Source organism: Cyrtonyx montezumae, unplaced genomic scaffold (genome assembly GCF_038088225.1).
Source record: "Cyrtonyx montezumae isolate F1298 unplaced genomic scaffold, pur_monq_1.0 scaffold_17, whole genome shotgun sequence".
Taxonomy (NCBI): domain Eukaryota; kingdom Metazoa; phylum Chordata; class Aves; order Galliformes; family Odontophoridae; genus Cyrtonyx; species Cyrtonyx montezumae.
Genome location: NW_027071903.1, coordinates 20,146,951 through 20,166,549, shown reverse-complemented (window position 1 = coordinate 20,166,549; position 19,599 = coordinate 20,146,951). Strand labels below are relative to the sequence as shown.

Below are 19,599 nucleotides of genomic sequence, written 5' to 3'. Positions count from 1 at the left end.
GGGGGGAGGATGGGGGAACAGTTAGAAATGGTGATTCCTGGAAAATTCCCACACTGCCTTTGGGAACCCCTGGGCTCTGCTGAGCTGAGCTGTCTCTGCGTGGCCCTGAGAAATGGTGTGAAGGGAAGAGCTGGTGCTGGTGATGCCACAGACCCAAGGGTGTGAAGCATCTCGTAGGGCAGTTCTAAATGCAGCTCTCACAGCATCAGCATCTCCAGGGGAAAGCTTCTTGCTTTCCCAGCAGTGCTGTTTTCTTCTGCAGACGGCTCGTTTTCGCACGGTGGGTGCTGCTGGTATCCTGAGATGTTGGTTGAAAATATTTCTTGCTCTGCACAGATTGAAAAAGCAAAACAAACCAAACAAACCGAGCGAGTGAATCACAGCCACCTCTTGTTACAAGAGCGTGACACAAAAATAACAGGCGTGGGGGAACTAGGAAAAGTTGTGGCCACTTCAGTGCTACGCAGAGCTGGGAAAGGGGCAGATGAGGAGTGCTGACCAGCTCTGTGTCAGTTCTCGGGCAGATTCAGGGCTAGAATTAAGGAAAATTGGGCTGGGAGGACGTTCTGGCGGTGATGTAGTCCTGCCCGGTGCCTTGAGGCAGGATGAATTCAATCTCAACCTGCGTACGTGATGCTTTTTAAAGCAGCTTGTATCCAGAAAAAGGCCTGGAAAGGAAGAAATAGCTCATTGTGTGGCCAGCTCTCTCCAGTGGAGCTGCATCCCATGGTGTGTGGCTATTCCTGGTTGCTCTAGAAATAGGACGTTGTCCTCCTGTTCAATGCCTTTCACTCCCAGCTCCACCCAGTGTAGTAGGCTGCGTCTCGTGTGTGGTGGGACAGAAGTGCTGTCAGGCTGCTGAGCATCCTCTGCCGTTGCTGAGTTTCAGAGCAGCTTAAATCTGCAGCAGGAGGCTTTGTACAGCTCTTAACGTATTTAATATCGCTGCTGAAGGAGCTCTGGATCTCTAGTGCTATATAGATACCCGGTCCCAGATCTGAACCCTATCATCTTGCAGCTTCCTGTAGCTCTGACTCCACTTAGTCTGGGTTTAATTTTTTACTTATCTTACTGATGATGTGTGTGGTGGGAGGGAGAGAGGAGCAGGTGCTCAGGGAGCTGGGGGAGTTTTCCGGGTGAATGCATAGATACTGCCAAGCAGACAAAACCGTGGCTGTGGGCTGAGGATGGACGTGTGAAAAGTAGATATTGTGGATGTTTTGGTGATGGAGGTGAGCAGAAAGGGGCTGCTCTGCCAGCCTGCGTGGCTGAGACCCAGCTGACATTCATTGCAGGGGTGGGAACCTACAGCAGCAGGGCCGAGGGACACCAAGAGCAGGGTCCCTGTGCTGTGTGCTCCTTCTCATCTGCTTTGTGCAGGGAGCTGAATCTTTGTCCTTGCTCTGGAGCCTACATCTCTGTATCTGAGGGCACAGCTTGTGGCATCTCCTCACCTAGGGCAGGAGCTTGGGGTGGCAGAACAAAGCTCCGCAGCCTGAAGGGGATGCTCTGTTGCTGCGGGCTGCAGTGCTGTTACCAGCAGCTGGGAGATGGCTGCCAATTAATGGAAGAGGTAAAGTGGCTGTTCGCTGGTGCGTGCACACAGAGGTGCTTGTGATGATCTTTATCCCGGAAGGCTTTTTGTGATAACCAACCTCTGGAAGCTGATTTCCCTACAGGGAGGGGCAGCTGGGCTCTTAGATAGAGCTCTCCTGCTAAAAGCATCCTTTTGTTCCAGTTATTCTCGAGACCACGTCATGAAATTCCATAACCACAGGGCAAAGTTCCCCAGCTTCCAGCAGGAACGCAGCACAGTTTGGGACTGTTATTACAGAGAACAGCTTTGGGGAGTGAACAAAACCTGGCTCTATATTTAGCACCTGCAATCCGTGGGGTGCAGGCAGTTGAGGGAGGGAAGCATCCCTGCTTGATGTCTGTCCTTGCCTCTTGTAGCCGCCTCCCGGGGCACTCGGGATATCAGATTGGCTCAGAGGTAACGGGCTGCAGAATGTGGGGAGGGGGACATGCAGAAGGGGCTGGGGCATGGCAATAATTCATTGGCACGCCTCCTTCCCGCTGCCTCAGCATAAAGCGCCGCAGTGCCTGTCATGTAGTCATTTTGTGCTTAATTAAGAGGAGCCTGCCTTGCCTGGCTCAAGGCTTCTGAGGGCTGTGCGTTGCTGGCAGAAAGCTGGCGGAGGGCAGGAGCTTTGAATGCGAGGCTCGTTTCAGGTTAGGGGTCTCTCTCCTTTTATTGGAGGTTGGCCCGCTGCCTGCTCCAGTTCGGCAGCCCCAGGGAGGGGAAGGCGACTGTGTGGCTTACAGAAAGGCTTTGGAGCAGGTGCACCCCTGCCTGGCAGCTGCATCACCCAACGAAAAGCCTTTTCCTCTTTCTGCCCTTGCTCACCTCTGTGCTCAATAGCGCTGCCGAGATGCTTACCAGAAACTGGAAATCTGCTGTCTTTAGGGCCGTGTTCAGAAATCGCATTGGGCTGGTCCCCTCGTTAGCACAGCCCTTTGGGGCAGTTAACGTGGGCTGAGAGCTTCTGCAGGAACAAAGCACTTCATTTCCTCCGTGTTCTCTCTCCTCTCGATGGCATCAGTACCTCGAGGGCAGGCACCCAAGCATCCCATGATTTGCAGGGTCTTGGGGAGTCTGCCAAAGAGAAGGAGAGCAGCGGGGTGTGCTGGCAGCTGGGAATGCTCTTAGAATCATGCCGTATAATAGCTTAGGTTGGAGGGCATCTTCAACATCGTTTGTTTCCAACCCCCTGCTGCAGGCTGGCTGCCCCCCAGCTCAGGCTGCCCAGGGCCCATCCATGGCCTCGAGCACCTCCAGGGATGGGGCACCCACAGCTCGGGGCAGCAGTGCCGACACCTCACCACCTCTGAAGAAAGAATTTCTCCCTCACATCTCCTCTCTTTTAGTTTAAAGCCATTCCCCCCCTTGTCCTGTCTGCTCCTGTAAGAAGTCGGTCTCCTGCAGCAGAGAGGAGGGAGGTGTTAAGGAATAAGAATAGGGCTTGCTGCTGCTTGGGGGCTGTCTGAAATGGTTGGAGAAGGCTGTGAGCAGAGCTGAGTGCTGCTCATTTCCAAACTGCCTTGGGGGAGAGGCAGGATGAGAAATACCAAAAAGAGATCCGCCGCTGACTCGCTCTTGAAATAAGACACACGACGGGTGGGTTTGAGTAAACGTGGGCTTCCCAGCTGCACAGCTCCCTCTGTGCTTTCACACGTCTCTTGTGGGTGCAGCAGCTTCCTGCAAACACCCCGACCCCTTTGCAGACGTTTGAGGCTGCACATCCCCCCGTTACTTTCCAACCCACCACAAGGTGCCTTCGCTGCTGGGCTTAGGGGTTCACTCTGTCAAGTGTGATGGCCACAGATGGAAAACTAAGAGGCAGAGCAGCACGGTGTGAGCCCTCACTCTCCTTTGTGCTGCTTTCTGGAACCAAACTGCAATGTTTCCTACAGGAGGGAAGGCATGGAAAAATACTGTCAGGGCTTTTACAACCTCAGGCTGATGAGAAAGCACTTCATCTCCACTGGAAACTATTTTAGTTATGCTCTCCTTTCCAGGCACGTGCCTGATTTTGAGCTGGCTAAAGCAAAGGCAACGTGTTGTGGCTGTAATCTTGCTGGCCCATACCTGGCCAGTGCCCTTCTCTGTCCCAGAAAAGCACGAGGTATGCAGGAGTTGACCTCAATGGCATTGGTCTGACCTGTTTTTCTGGCCCCTGCCCTTTCCACACCACTCTCAGGCTCCAGCTGTCAATACTATCAGTGGTGCTGGGAGGAGGGAGAGGGGAAATGAGAGCGGGGCTGCAACTGCACTGCAGTGGTCCCCAAGAGAGAGAGAGCACAGAAGGATTTAAAGAGCAGGAAACACGTGTGGCCATGTCTGGTCCTGCTTCAGCAGAAGGCTACATTTTTAGCCCATCAGCTGCCTGCGTTCTGCTGCTGCTTCCCTGTAGCTCTGGAGTATTTTGGGAGACGGGGTAGGGAGTGCAAGCATCCTGAGAATGTATGTGGGGAGGGGAAGGCGGGCAGCACAAACTGCTTTTGCAATGCCTGCGGGGGGGAGGGGAGCTCTGAGGGTCCTCATCTTTCTGTTTTGCTTTCTTTTTTGAGAAATGGCTGATGTTGGAGCACAGGTTGAGCTGAAGTCCCAGAAAGCTGTCAGGCTAAGATCCTAAGGAGTGGGCTGCCTCACCAGCCTCGCCGGTTGTGACAACAGAAGCTGCTGTCTTTGGGTCACATCATGCGCAAAGTCACGGGGGAAGGAAAACCTAATCATGTAGTGGCTACTGCTGCTGTCCATAGGCATACTAACTCCTTCCAAACACCTCTACTTTGGAATTTATAGAGCCTCTAAAAATACAGCTTGGCTTCCTGCAGAGGCACTGGGAAAAGCAGAGCAGGGAGACGGGATGAGTTTGGTCAGTTCCTTCTCCCTGGTGCGAGAGAGTACACCGGGCTTGGATTGAATCCCACTCCCTGCCATTAAAGGAGAGCCATCAACGTGCCAAGTGCTGCTCATCATATGGATGTCAGTGAGAGGAGCTGGCTGTGATACTTCCTGATGCAAGGTGTGAGTAGTGCCTGAGCTGTGTCCGGGGTTGCTCAGCCCCGACTCACAGTCATGCTGTGAAACAGGTATTGGAGTTGCTGCTCCCCATGCTGCCAGCTGCGAGCCATGTATGGCTTTCCCTCCTGTGTCAGAGCCAAACCCTGTTTGTCCGACAGAGGTGGTGACGTACACGAGGTCATGGTGTGTTCAGTCTGCTCCAGGAGGAACAGATAACACCTGACAGGCAGGGGAAGCAAGGTGTGGTTGGAAAAGAAGGGAAGTGGAGAAGGAAGTGATGTGTGTGTGATTCTGGCAGGAGTGAGCTCGGTGTCAGACCTTACAGGCATGGTGCTCTCGCTCCTGGCTGTGTCAGTGCCATTCCCAAAGGGCAGAAGATCCCTATTGCTTTCTCTTTCCATTTGATTCAAGCTTTGTTTCAGTTCTTTGTCGGAAAATGCCATCATCAGAGCAGACTTGAACAACCCATTCTGTTTTAGGACAGCTCTGGAGCTCAAGAACAACACTCTCAGGCGTGCAGTCTCATTTTTAGGTCATCCTGTGTGGAGCCAGGGCTTGGGCTCGATGATCCTTATGGATCCCTTCTAACTCAGCATATCTTATGATTCTACTCTTATGAGTCTAACACGGTCCTCTCTGAGCAACTGTGAGTCCTAGACCCACAAAACCCCACGTGCTACCCACGCTCCAAGCTGTGCAAACCAGTGCCCCAGCATTTGGGCTCTAGCTACTGATGGCTCCAATGGCCTTCCTGCATCACACAGCAGTGAGGTGGGGTGCAGCATAGCTGAGTCAGCCCCCGAGCTGGGAATAAAGCGACTGTGCTGCGATTGCCTATAACGAGCCCACACACCCACACGGCTTCCCTAGCTGGAGCACTGCGAGCATCTGCTTGGAGATGAGGGCTGCAGGCTTGCTTCTTCCCATGCCCACAGCCACAGCTTGAGCTCTTGGCTCCTGCATCCATAGGTCCTCCAGCTCTTCCTCCAAAGCACAACGTGCCCACGCTGTGCCTGGTCAGCTCGAAGCAGAGTTTATTTAGGGTGGGTCTCATCTGAAGCATCCTCCCTGGTCCTTTCCCTCCTCCTCCATTACCTCACCCCTCATGCATCCCTGCGAGATGTGCTGGGCTCGCTCCCTCTCCCTCGTTTTTTATTACTATTATTCTTCAGTCTGCCTTGGCATTCCCCCTCTCGCAGGCAAAGCACAAAGCTGCTCTTTCTCCTATTCATTCCTCCGGCCTCGGGTTAGCATTTCAATTGACAATCCCGCCATTGATTTGCGTGCTGTCGGTTGGCTTTACATTAAATGCCAGGCGGAGAGACTTCACAGATTTAGCAGAGCTCTGGAAAGTTGCCTGGTGATTTTTCAAGCTCTGGGCTTGCTTCTCGTTGTCCCCTTCTTTGGGGACATGCTCTGGGCACCGTGCTTTGCCCTTAGCCTTTGGATGCCCCCGGCCTTGTCATCCTCTCTCTTAGAGCCATTTATACCCCAAACCACTGAGCTCAAACCCCAGCACTTTGGGGCAGAGCGAGGGCTGAATGCACCCAAGCACCTGCTCACAGAAACTCCTTTGCGAAGCTCCCTTCCAACCCAAATCAGTGCCCAACTATCTGGACTGTGGCGTGTATCTGGATTGTGTATTCCCAGCTCAGTGATTCAGTGCAGCCCCTGGGGAGCAGTAGAATAAATAGCATGTTGACGCCGACCAAATTATTGTTTTGGGCTTGTTTGTTTCCTGCCATTTGAGGAGAAGCATGTCCTTGCAAGGAACCAGGTTGGCACAGTGCTCGGGGACTGACCAGAACTTATGAAAGTGTTGTGAAAGCAAAACCACCCCAAACCCTCAAAGCAAAACCAAAGGTATCGTGATTGCAGAGGCATGTGTGTGCAGAAGGGCAGAGCTGGGGAGAGAATTGGGGAACAACAAGTATTCTTGTGGATCAGCAGCAGACACTGGGCTGGAGGTTTGTAGGAAAGTGCAAAGTGTGCTGAAGTGCAGCCAGAGCTGCCTGGGGTGGGTGTAGCTGGACTGGCAGCCTTCCTGCTTGTGGGGTCCAGAGTGCTGAAGCCCTCCTGCCACTGCCCCATGTGTCAAAGAGATGGGCTGGAAGGTGGTATAGGCCTCCTTGCTGTGTGCCTCCTGCTCATCTCTGCAGGGCTGCGTCCCGGGTGGCTGCAGGAGCCAGGCTACCCTACTGACCCCATTCCTCGCCCCGTGGAGGTGTGTGAGCAGCAGATGGGATCAAGAGAAAAACCTCAAACACTTGCCTCTGCAGGATCTTGGCAGGAGCCCCCGTGCTGTGTGCTCTGGGTAGAGAAAGCACTGGGCTGCTTGAAGATTGTCCTCTGCCTGTCCTGCCAAGTGGCCCTATAAACAGATAGGGACACGTGCTGCTGATTTATTGCCTGCCTGTGCAGGCAGCCAGCTCCTAAGGCAGACACAACCTTTGTCTGCAAGCTGTGAGCAGCAGCTCTTGGTAGGAGAGGCTCTCCTCTTTGGTAAAGGGAAAAGAGAAAGATGGAAAGGGAGAGCATTCCTGTGCAGAGGTCAGTCCTCATCTGATGCTATTCCCTGCATGTGGGACGAGGCAGATTCCAGCAGCATGGGACCTGGCACGGCTGCTCTGAGCTGCCAGGTGTGGTTGCAGCATCCTGGGCTGGTGCAAAGCTGCTGGGAGGGAGAAGAGGGCACGGGGTGGGGGTGTGCACACAGCTCTGCTCCCCGCCCTGCACCGCTGCATCCTCCCACACCTGAGCTGGCAGTGCAGAGAGGGGAAGGGGGGGTGAGTAGGAACTGGAAAGGCATGAAGGTGAAAGAGGAAGGAAAGAAGGGAAGGACAAGCAGTCCTTCCTCTCAGCTGGGCTCAGGAAGCTTCCCATTTGCAGCAACCAGTTGTGACACCAGGGCTCAGGTCTTGCAGCTCGCTTTTTGGCCACCCTGGGGACATGCAGCCCCGAGTATTGCAGTTTTACGTGCTTCCTTTCCCCTCTGACATCCAGGCTTTGGCCTGGGGGCTGCGTTTCCCAGGCTGACAGCTTCTGGTAGTGACTCTGAACACCATCCATCCCACCTCCTGTCCTTGGGGCCAGGACAAGAGCACAGCTCAGAGCCTGGGAGCTGCCTTCCCTGCCTGCCTGGCACCGTCCCATACAACCCTGTGTCCTTGCTTTTCTCATCGCTCATGCCAAGGATGCAGAAGGGAGTCAGTCAGCCTGAACTGGCTGCGGCTGCTCTGCAGTGGGCTGCACTTTTCCTAATGAATGTCTTTTCTGTGCTGTTCCTAGGTGAGAGGGAGTATAGGTTTCCCAGGAATGAGAAGTACCCGGTGTTCTACCATGAAACAAACAGCTCAAGCATCTACGTCGGGGGAGAGGGAATACTTTACTACTATAACTTTGCAACTACTGAGACCTACCTGGTAAGCATGCTCTGCTCACTGGTTTAAGCCCACAGCTGCATAAGGAAGCATTCAGTGTTTGTCTCACAGCCCAGGTGTTTGATACTTGGTACCTTTGCCACCAGCAAAGTCCAGGCTGAAAGTGTCCATTCTATGCCCAACCTGTCCTGTCCACCAACAACATCTGTATGTTTGGTGCCTGCAGCAAAGGGAAGTGTCTTGCCCTAACTGCAGGTGGGTTCTTTCCAGGCTGTGATCTTCCTGGGGTCTTTATTGCCCCATGGCTAGGATTGCCACATGGAGGACGTGTTCTGTAGCTTGGAAAGGGATGCTTAGACTCAGGTTACTGTGGAGTAGCTGTGTTCCCATCCCCTTCCATCATCACTGACCAGGCTGCCTCTTTTCAAAAACATCAGGCTTTGAATCAGCCTAGCACTGAGTTAAAACAACAGGAAAACCCTGAGGCAGTTAGCTTTCACATTCTTGTTCTCCTCAAACAAACCAGTCCCTACAGTTTATTCCCAGAAATATCCCTTGGTTTTGAGGAACAGTGGGGTTTGTGTGTCTGTCTTTGGGTATCCCCTGCTGAATGCTCACTCCTTGCAACAGCAGACCCTCTCCCAGAATCCTTTGGGGAGCAACCCAGGCTGTGCTTGGTGCTTCAGCTCTGCATCCCCCCTTCTCCACATCACCCCCAAGGGCTGAGAGACCCAGTCCTGCCACTCCCCAAGGGCCTTCACCTGGGGAAGAGGGCTGAGCTGCTGTGTTTATGGCCTTCTAACTGATGGGCTTGCTTTGCTTCTTGCTAAGACAGCAGCTAAGTATGTGGCACGTGAGGTTGAGCCCTTATTAGCTGTCTTTGAGAGGGGAGCTATTAAAGTGTACCTCTTTCTCTTTTACACCAGGTAGAGTTCCCTGTGGAAAATGAAGCCCAGTGTTTGAAGCCTGGGAGCCCGGTAGGTCCTACCTGTGGAAGAACAGCATATGTGGGTTGGAGGGCTCAGGCTGGAGGGCTGCTCCTCTGATTTTAACACCGATGGAAAAGCTGGCAAGCCATATAGCAGAGTGCTGATAGCACTGGAGCTGCAGGGCTGGGGTCTGCCTTTCACAGCTGCTCACAATCCTCTTCTTTCTCTTGCAGGAGGACAATAAAAATTTCATCACCTTAATAGCAAAGCATGGAAATAAGATGTTAGTGTGTGGGACCGGTGCTTGTGATCCCACCTGCTGGCACTTGGTAAGCTGGAGATCCTCTGCCCTGCTTTTCATGGTGTCTTCTCCACTGTGGGGGATGCAGCATCGTTTCGGAGCGGGCCTAAAGCTGAAACAGAGCTCAGGGGTCCTTGTTGCCCCCATAACAGCTGAAATCACAGACTGAGGGGTGTGAAGGGAGCAGAGCAAAGCACTTTTGTATCCCGCTGCCTCTGTAAAATTGTGCCCCAGTCTGCTCTCCCCCTCAGAGTGCTCTGAAATGCTGGCTCCCTCAGGCAGCTTATCATGACAGCATGGGACAGCCCCCACAAGCAGAGGTCCTTAGAAGCCAGGGGTGACCCCAGTCACCTCTGTGCTCTTTTGCCTTGGGGGGGGACTTGGGCACCTGCTTCTCCCACCCTCCTTGCCTTGCCCTGAACTGATTGCATTTCTCAGGGGCCGTTTCTCTCCTTCCCCAGACAGAGAAGGAGAAGGACTCTCCACAGGATGGCAGAGGCCTTGCTCCTTTCACTCCTGATACAAATTCCCTCGTCATCGTTGACTGTAAGTCTGGCTGCTCACATGTTTTGGGTTGCAGTGCTGCTGGTGATCTTGTTGTCCTGCTAGGACAGAGTATGGCACGAGGTTGTTTGTTCCTGTCCTGGAGAGGGGGTTGAATCTCTGTGCAGGAGAGGGTAGAGTGCAGTGGGAATGACATCATTCTCAAGTAACTGCACTGCTGTGGACCTGGTAGAGGGGGAGATGAGGCTCCCTTCCAGAGGCAGAACAGTAGTTATCCCTGCTGCTCTGTAAGCAAAAGGCTTGAGAGTGTTCCCTTAAGAGTCCTCCAAGCCCACTCAATCCTATGCAGGTACATCTGGGTTTTTTTGACCAGTATCCACCATCTGTGAGTCCCCTTCACCTGACCACGTGCCTAGATACCTCTTGGTTCTTGCTTTTACGCTCACAAATCCTTCTGCCCCTTCTGGAAACATCTAATTGCAAATGAGCCTCCCTCTCCCACAGATCCTAACATCTACTCCACCATCAAGAAAAGCCAGCAGAATGGCAAGATACCCCGTTTCCGACGAGTGAAAGGGGATGGAGAGCTCTACACAAGTGACACGGTGATGCAGAGTGAGTACAGGAGCACGGGATCGGCTGCCTTGCCCCACCAAGCAGCTTCATCTGGGGTCTGTCCCCCATGGTGTGGCAGGGAGAGACCCAGCAGCTCTCGGGGGGGAATTTCACACTCCTTGCTTCTGCAGCAAGACAACTGGCATGTGTTCCTCTTACTCAGGGGGAGGAAGGAGGGGATGGGGAAATGGAGAGAAATGGGCAGCAAGTCCCATGTCAGATGCTTGTTGTGTAAAGGTGCCCATCAGCTGGCGAGCAATGGTGGAAACAGGAAGAACAACTTCCATTCTGGGTAGTGACTCTTTCCAAATCCCCAGCCGGGTCATGACCGTGCAGCAGGAAGCTGTTGGGCTGCTAATGGGGGAAAGAACCCTCTTCAGATTCTGTAACCTTACTGCGCTGCCTTCCCCTAAGCCTCTCTGGGAAGATAATTGAACCCCCCTGACCAAAGACAAAAATCCAAATGACACCAAGCAGGACAGCAGGAAAAAACCCAAAACACCCAGAGCAGTGGGGTTGATTCCATGATGACACAGGACTCCCTGCCAAGGGGCCACCATATAACGATGCCCTGAGGGACCGTACTGGTGCTGGGGATGCCCTTTGTGGCAGCAGTGTATTAATGGGAAAAACATGACTGGGTTTTCCACACTGAACACAAACAATGAGGCAGCTTGCTCACTGAGGGAGCCAAGGCTTCACTGGGCTCTGAGGATTTGCCCTGCAAGGAAACTGGTGTGTGGTGGAGAGAAAGGAAAGGGAACCCATGGGAACATGGTGCATGAAGAGCTGTCTTTAGTGTGCTGTGACTGGTCAGGTACAGAGGAAGGCCTTAGAGCTGTCCTTTGCCCGGACCCACCAACTTCTGAAAGGTACATATTCAGGCTAAGGTTTTCTGACTGCTTTCTTCCCTTTCCAGACCCTCAGTTTGTCAAAGCCACCACATTAAGGCACGAGGAGCCTTACCAGGACAAGATTTACTACTTCTTCCGTGAGGATAACCCAGATAAGAGTCCTGAGGCACCCAGAAACATCTCCCGAGTGGCCCAGCTGTGTAAGGTACCCTGGGGACAGTGTATGGCAGGGAGGCAACAGTGTCACAGGGGTGGCAAATGGTTGTGCCAGCTCATCTGGTATTGTCAGCACACGAGTTGGCCCCTCTGGCTCCCTCTAGCCATGTCCTTTAGCCTTCCTGTCCTTGGGCTCCCATCCTGCTTGCAGGGAAGACAGCACTGTCCTATCGTGCTGGGATGTTAGAGATGTACAAGAGTTGCAAATATATCTCTGGAACAGTCCCCAGTTCTCCTCCTAAGGTGCCATACAGAACGGACTTTGTGTTGTTCTCTACTAAGCCCTGACTCCCTGTTTTCTCTCCACCCTAGGAAGACAAAGGTGGAACCAGTTCACTCTCTGCTTCCAAGTGGACCACCTTCCTGAAGGCCAGCTTGATTTGTGTCGACCCGGCCACCAAGGGCAACTTCAACTGGCTGCAGGATGTCTTCTTTGTCCCTGCAAGTAACTGGAGGGACTCCAAAGTCTACGGACTCTTCACGAACACCTGGTAAGGGTCTTTGTGAAACAGTGGATGCCTGTCCCATGGGCCGAGTCCTTTCCTTCAGCCCTTTGTTCTCTCTGGCAGGAACATGGGTGGAAAACAGCCAGAATGGACATGGGCAGCAAAGGTGCGACACGCAGCTGTGCCCCAGCCATGCCCTGGGCAGTGGCCACTGTCTCCCTGACCCTGTCTTTGTCTTGTTGCCCACAGGGGAAGCTCTGCTGTTTGTGTCTATTCTTTTGGAGACATTGACAATGTGTTTCGGACATCAAAGCTCAAAGGCTATAATGGTCCCAACCCGGAGATCAAGCCTGGGCAGGTGAGTGAATGATGAAAGACAGCCATGTGAAGCAGAGAGGCCTCCTGGGGTCCCTGCTCTGCTCTGTCAGAGGAGCTGGGGCAGGTGAGGGTCCCAAACAGCCACCTGAGAGCGGGGTGCTGGTCTCAGGCAGGACGTGGCCACCATGGGAGGGATCTGAGCTTCGTTACTGGAAACACGAGGAGGCTGGACAAAGTCCAACACCTTCATGGAAATAGAGGGGACCGAGGCTCTTTTGGACTTGACAAACAGGCCCCAGCTCTCACTTGAAGTTGAGGACAAAGCCTCTCATTGTGTTTGCTAACACTGAATTTTTGCCCGCACCGCTCTGCGGCCCAACCCTCCAACTCATGGTGCACAACTGACCTGAAAGCAAACAGCAGTGTGGGGAGAGGCTGTTCAAGGCTGGTGGGAAATGGCAGGGTCTGAATCTTCTAAGCTGAAACTTTTGCAGTCGGAGAAAGGCTGTTGGGCTGCCAGGTGTGCAGATAAGGTGTTTGCTGTGTGTTTTCCAACCTGCTTTTATGATCCCGTGTACCTGCACAGCAGCCAGCAGGCTCTTCCCAGTGGCAGGAGGCTCTGGGCTCAGCTGCACCGTGTTGATGATCCCGCAGGGATCTGCCTTCCTCTGACACAGTGCCTTTTGTTCCCTCTCGGTGCAGTGTGTTCCCTCTGGGCAGCACACCCCAAGTGAGACCTTCAAGATAGCTGACAGCCACCCAGAGGTAGAGGAGAGGGTGGAGCCCCTCGCTCCCACCAGGAGCCCCTTATTCCACAACAAGCACCGCTACCAGAAGATCGGGGTGCACGAGGTCTCTGCGAGTGATGGACACCGGTACACCGTGCTTTATCTGGCAACAGGTACTGGGAACCTGTGGGGTACCCTGGCTGCTTTCCCCTCAGCAGGAAAGTGAGACCCCAGAGCTACGCTGCTGTCAGCTTGACATCTGTCTGTCAATCGGACAATCTGCCAAGTCCCCGCAGAGCTAAATGCATCCAGAAGGCTGAAAGCAGACTGCCAGCTCATGAGATTTATGCTCTTGGGCAGCTTCAGCCTATAGAAAGTCTCAGGCTGTGTGGTTTTAGGGCAGAAGAGGGGTAGCAAGGCCCTCCCCAGATGATCACAGCCACTGGTGCTTCCTGCTGGTCCCACGCCAAGCCTGAGGTTTTGCTGGAGGCAAACGAGACAGCAGAGCAAAAGTCCTGTCCTCCATGTGAAGCTGGAGGGCTCAGTTGGAAGGGCTGCCTGGTTTCTCATGTGCTGTAGCTACTCAGTGCCCCTGCCCAGGTGTGTGGAAGGTTTTCCCTATGCCAGTGCTCTCCTTCCTGCCTTGTTGCCCTGTCTCACTCCCTCAAGCTGTACTGGTTTGTTTTTTTCCATCTGCTGGGGCTTGTTTACTGGCATGGAAAAGATGCAGACAAATCTTGGTGGCCTGGGTTGGAGCCCATGCACGCTCTTTTTGTTCTTATCTTGCTAAAAGCTTGAGCTAAATGTAGCTAATGCCTTCCAGACTCTGCAAGGGAGTTCTCTTTATGCTGCAGGGCTTGGCAGGACAGCTTCCCACCCATGCTGCAGTGGGTGTGGAGACACCTGGGGTGAGAGGAAAGGTGATGCTTTTCCCTGCCTGACCGTTCCTGGGGACCTGCCTCGCCTCCCCTGGCTGCACTGGGGAGGGGAGCAGCTACCTGGGAAAGGGAAACGATGAGAAAGCAAAGTGAGAGTAAGTGGTGAGATTCCTGATGCTCGCTCCGCCACGAGGAGAATTGCCGAGTTTGTGAGCTGTTGGTTTTTCTTACCAAAAAGAAATGGTGCAGCTGAGCAAAGGGGGCTTGGCCAGGCCTCGAGGGGAAGTCAGTTCTTCGTGGCTCTTGGCTGGGAGAGTGACAAAGCTCTGCTCTAGGAGTTACTGAAGGGTGATTTCCTAAGAAAATAATGCTGAAAAAGGTTCCAGTCTCCCCTGGGTGGCTGGTTTCAGGGGCACAGTTGTATCTGGCTCTGCAGAGTGGTATTGTGTGTTGCGGCAAGGGCTGAACTCACAGAGCTGGTTCTCTGCCTGGTTTCCCCACTCCTGGCTCCAGACCCTCTGCTTTGCCTTCATCAGGGCTCTCCTGTTTTGCTTTCCAGACAAGGGATCCATCCACAAGGTAGTGGAGCTGCCAGGAGGAGTGCATAACATCATGGAGCTCCAGGTCTTCTCGAAGAAGGACCCGATCCAGACCATGATCCTGGACCACGAGAGGGTAGGTCCGCAGAAAATAAACCAGTGGTCGGGTCTGTAGTTGTAAAAGCAAGCAGGAGGAAGGGACAAGGCACTTAAATACCAGCTCCTAGGCATGGAAGTAGCCCCCGGATGGGTTTGTGGGGGGAGTCCCCACAGCTGGGCCAGTGTCCTGGGTCACATCCCAGCACAGAGTTCTGCTTCCCCTGCAGATTCCCTCTCCTTTTCTGGCCTCGCTGGCAGATGAACTGTCAGACAACGCCAGTGCTCCATCCTGGGGGTGAAAACATTGCTGGCACCGATGGAGCAAATTTATTTATACCTAGGGCTGGTGAGGGAAGATAGAGAGCAAACAACATGTGACTGCACTGCCTGGAGAGCTCCCAGCCCTGCTGGTGGAATCCAAGCCGGCATCGCAGCGACTAAAAGCTGTGGGAGCATTTCTCCGGGGAAGCGCTAGACGTTGGCGAGGCGGCAGTGGGACAGGGTGCCGGGGGGGATCAGCCCTTCTGCTTTCCTCCCCGCAGGCGATGCTGTACGTGGGCTCAACGAGGAAAGTCGTGGAGATAGCCATGGACATGTGCGGGGTGTACCGGAACAACTGCGAGAGCTGCCTGCTGGCCAGGGACCCGTACTGCGGGTGGGCCGGCGGCCGCTGTCAGTCGGTTTATGGACACCGGTACGTGGTGCTGGCAGCTCGCTGCTTCTCCGTCCAGTTCAGCTGGATGGTTTGGCTTGGGAAACATCTTCAGCGTTCCCTTTCCTGGTTTTGAGACCGTGTTCCCGTCAGAGGCAGATCCCGTTGTGTCCAGGCAGTGCTGAGTGCCCTTCACAGCAGCTGCACCTCTTTGGGTGCTCTGCAGCACCCCTGCTGTGGTGGGGGGGAGAGATCAGTGGGTGCCTGAGCACCCTTTTCCCCTTAGAAGTGTGCACAGCTTCATTGCAAACACTGGTCCGTTCGCTTGCTCTCATACATGGGAATTAAGGTCTGCTGCTCGTGATGCCGTTCGAACTTTCTGATCCACTGCAGTCTCTATGGGCAGTTCCTCCTGTAGCTCCAAAGTGCCCCTTTCCTGTGGCACTGCGTTGCTAATGCTTGTTCCCATCTGCCAGGGAGGTGCGCCAGAACCTGGACCTGGAGCCGTGGCAGGGAAGGTGCCAGAAGGGTGAAGTCAAGGAAGGTATGCCAGGGGATTGAGCCATGCGAGGCAGGGTGACTGATTCTCAAGTGTCTGGGAGAGCTGTTACTACTCAGTCCTGGTGAACTCATTATGACTGTGTTTCCACTGAGACACCACACACAGAGCTCAGCTCAGAGCTATGCAGCGTGTTTGCTAAGTAAATACGAGGCATGAGCAGAATATTCGTCAGCCCTTTCGGTATGCAGTGCCATCATCGATACTCATGGCACCTTGACACAGATATCCCTTGGATAGGGGTGGCCTCAGTGACCCTGCCCAGCCTGTGCTGTGTATTGGGAAATCTCTTGCCTCCCACCCTCAGACATGCAGTCTGGCTGCTGTGCAAACATACTCAGCTCACAACTAGGCCTCCGTGTCCAAGGAGCTGTCAGCGCATCTGGAAACTTCTCCAGTGCTGTAAACAATCTTGCTTGGCCTCGTTCCCCCTCTGTGGTACTGTGAGGTCTTCTGAGCTGGCTGAGGAGGTTCAGACTATCGGGTGGTGTCCAGGGAGAAGGGTCCCATGGGCTGTCACTGGGTGTTGCCCTGCCATTATCATTAAATGGCCGTGTGGCGTGTCCCTGTCAACCCACCTGATCTTCCCTGTGGGTCTGGGGGGGCAGTGCGTGGCTCCTGGGGACACCTGTCTCATCCCACCCTTCCCAACCTCTTCCAGCAGACATCTACCAGAACATCACCGTCGTCCCCGTCGTCCCTTTCTCTCGCTACTACCTCAACTGTCCCGTCGAGTCCCACTATGCCACCTACAACTGGTACCACAACGACACCCTCATCAAGACGTGCAACAACACCCACCCACAGCCGGACTGCTTCTACTTCATCCAGAACGTGAGCCACACTCACTATGGCCACTACATCTGCGTCTCGGAGGAGGACGGCTTCAGGCAGGCTCTGGTGAAGGAGCACCTGGTGAACCAGCTCAGGTTCATGTCACAGAAGGGCCGGGCCACCATGACTTTTGCCTCTTGGCTGCAGCTGCTGCTCATGGTGGCGTTGGTGGAGCTCTTCCACTGAGCACGACGTGGCCACGTGCCCACCGTCCCGGCTGCTGCCACTCTTCCTGCACTTAACGTGGGGCGAGGCTCTTGCTCTCAGTCACTCCTTGGGCACTAACCTTCGACGGTCCCCAACGGGGGCCTGGCTCTGGGGCAGCAACTCTTCCATCTTCGGCCTCGGTGAAAAAGTCGGTGTGAGGAAGAGGCAGCTCCGGGGCCAGGTGGAGCAGGGCTTGGGGTCTGGGGTGTCCTGTCACACTGGGGACGTTTGCTGTACCCACGGGTGCAGAAGGACTTCAGCCTGCCCCCAGGCAGCTCCGTACTGGTGGTCCTGAGCTCGCACCAGGTGCAGACTTTGTTCAGGGGACTATGCAGATGTGCATGCACTGATCCTCAGGGCACGACGGCTCCTCTCTTTGGGAACGTGCATGAGATGAAGAGGAGGAGCCAGCCCTTGGCCTTTCAAACTGGTTGGCCTGTGCTTCTCTCCAGGATGTTGGTGGCTAAGAGGTGGCGAGCAGCTGGGACTCTCCTGGCGTCACTCGTGGGTCCCGTTCTGCTCTGAAAGGGTTTTGTTGTTGGTTCACAGAGGGCTGTGACGTGGGAGGGCAATGGGGAGCTAGCACTGGCAACCTGCAGGGAAGGGAAGGCACAAAGTTAGCGTTTTGCATGGAAAAGACTTGGAGGATGACTTAGCTGTAGATTTGGGGTGTGGGGAAAGACAGACCAAAGGGCCCTAAGATTTACCAGAGACTGGAAGGAGAAGGTGGGAGCCCCAGGAGGCCTTGGTGGGGGGGACATGAAACGCACAAATCCGCGCAGGCAGCTAGGGGCATCGCTCTGCGGGCAGCCCTGCTCCCAGTGCCCCTTTCCCACCGAGGGAGGGACTGGGCTTCTTCAGGGAAAGAGGAGCCAGGCTGTGGGTCTCCGTGCTCCACCTTCCCCCCCCCAGGAGCCACGTGAGGAGACAGGGAAGGGCCAGCACCCCCCCACCCCAGGCTCTGAGGCCTCCAAGCAAGATGAAACTGTGAAATACGGGATGCCGTCCCTGTGCCTACGTGCAAAGGGCGATCCCACACCTTGTCCGAGCCCTCCCCTGCCCTGTTGACTGCTGGAGCCCCCCCCAGCCCGGTGGGCAGAGTGCTGGGCAGGCTGTGCCGCCGGCCGAGCCCCGGGGTCTTTGGGCAAAGTGGAGGGGGAGGTGTAGGCAGAGCAGAGCTTCCGACTGCACTACGTTCCCACCCGACCCCCAGAGCCTAGCGTAGAGCTTCTTACATCTCTTCTCAAAGCACTTTAACTTTGTCAACTAACGAATACCTATTTATTATCAACGAGCAGTCACTGTACTTGTCTAATTCTCTAGCGTGGTTGAAAGCGGGCTCAGAGCAGAGAAAGGAGGGAAACAGAACTCAAAACAGCTACCAAATACAAAAAAACAAACCCTTTCCGAGCTGTGACCAAAGTGAGAATGTGATCATTGAAATAAAGAGTGGACAAGAGCACGTGGGCTCTGTGCTTCTTACTGGGCACGGTGTCCCTCCCCATCCCCGGCACTGTTCAGCCCTCCTCATTTCCCATGTTTGCTGCGGCCTTTCCTGCTCCCGTTGCTCAAAACGTCTCAGACCTTGTGAACGCTTTGAATGTCTTGGAGAAGAAGAAATTATGGCAGGATGTGGGCTCCGGGCTCCCCACATGGGCTGTGCTGGTGAGAATAGAGCTGCCAGGCACCCGTGGGTGCCGAGCTGCTGTGGCTGTGGCTGGAAGCCGCCTGCCTCCACATCAGGAGTGGCTTTTCCCAACCAGAATGTCTCAGGACCCTTTCTCCAGAGCCTCAAAAGGGGTTGAGGTCGCAGCATCGTTTCAGAGCTGTGTTTTAGGGCTTTTTGCCACGTGGTTCTCACCCCTGGACTCCTTTCCACGGGTCGGAGTGGGAAATACTTGGGAATTACCATCGCCCCAGTCACGGCTCGGTGTGGAAGGCTCCCCTGCCCTCTCTCTTCCTTTTCTCTCGTTCTGGGGTTTGGCAGCAGACGTCCCAGCAGCACCATCTGCGACGCCAGCACCCTGATGTAGGGAAGGAGAAGCGAGCCCGAGCTAAAAGGAGAAGTGTGAAGGCAGAAGGAAGGCGGGGACGGCCGAGAGAGAGAAACGAGAGCTGCAACACCGCCCTTTGGCTTTCACGTTCTTTGCCCTTCCCCACGGTCACGGAGCAAAGGGATGAAAGAGGGAGAACAAAAAAATCATTGAGCTTTTTCCTTCCCCCCCCCCCCACAAACCACCGGTTGTTTCCTCCGTGCCCCACGAGCAGAAAGCTGCTGGCTTGCTGAGAAAACACGTGGGGAGAGACTCGCCCCGGCTATGGCACATTGTTCCCCTCGGTTATTTCGGGGAGGTTTATTTGAATGTGGGTGGGTTTGCAGGAAGGCCGGGCACCGCGTCTCACTGCCGGCTTCCTGCCGTGCTATTGAAGGGCGGACGGATGCTGCCCATCCGGGACAAAAGATTGTGGGGTTTTCTCTCGTGTAGGGGCGTGGGATGGGGCTGGTGCCTGCTGAGGTGGTGGCTGCAGAGATTGTTTGTGCTGTGACCTCGGGCTCGCTGCAGACAATAGACCCAGGAAATCCTGCAAAGGTGAGGTGAGAAACCCTGCACAACCCGGCTCTGACTGCATGCCCTGGGCTGTGATGTGCACAGACCCAGAGGGACGGACTGCATACCTTTGGGTCCCAGGGATGCCACCTGAACCACTGAATCCCTTTGGGTACCACCTGCACTGACAGCATCCCTTTTGGGTACCATCTGCATCCACAGCATCCCTTTGTGTACCACCTGAACCTATAGCACCCCTTCAGGTACCTGAGAAACCACCTGTGCCTACAAGAAGTAAAAAGCCCATCAGAAAATGCTTCTCCCATTGACTTCAGGTCAGGGTATGGGTTGCAGGTTTGGAGTAGGGCAGTGATTCTACTTCCCCTATGATAAATCATGGCTC

At 54.5% G+C, this 19,599-nt stretch overlaps 1 protein-coding gene across 3 annotated transcripts in view; it reads left to right on the top strand.

Moving 5' to 3' along the window:
- The window catches only part of SEMA7A (semaphorin 7A (JohnMiltonHagen blood group)), a 31,008-nt gene extending 14,267 nt beyond the window's left edge, over window positions 1-16,741 (top strand). For 2 of the 3 annotated variants that reach the window (XM_065733645.1, XM_065733642.1), the window contains 13 exons: window positions 7,877-8,010; window positions 8,895-8,945; window positions 9,131-9,226; window positions 9,660-9,744; window positions 10,207-10,317; window positions 11,237-11,376; window positions 11,700-11,878; window positions 12,083-12,191; window positions 12,854-13,052; window positions 14,317-14,432; window positions 14,938-15,089; window positions 15,524-15,591; window positions 16,268-16,741. In XM_065733645.1, the coding sequence (XP_065589717.1) occupies window positions 7,877-8,010; window positions 8,895-8,945; window positions 9,131-9,226; window positions 9,660-9,744; window positions 10,207-10,317; window positions 11,237-11,376; window positions 11,700-11,878; window positions 12,083-12,191; window positions 12,854-13,052; window positions 14,317-14,432; window positions 14,938-15,089; window positions 15,524-15,591; window positions 16,268-16,626 (1,799 nt within the window). In that variant the 3' untranslated portion in view covers window positions 16,627-16,741. The remainder of the gene's footprint in view (window positions 1-7,876; window positions 8,011-8,894; window positions 8,946-9,130; window positions 9,227-9,659; window positions 9,745-10,206; window positions 10,318-11,236; window positions 11,377-11,699; window positions 11,879-12,082; window positions 12,192-12,853; window positions 13,053-14,316; window positions 14,433-14,937; window positions 15,090-15,523; window positions 15,592-16,267) is intronic. The other variant, XM_065733644.1, reaches the window with a different exon arrangement.
- Window positions 16,742-19,599: the final 2,858 nt, after the last annotated feature.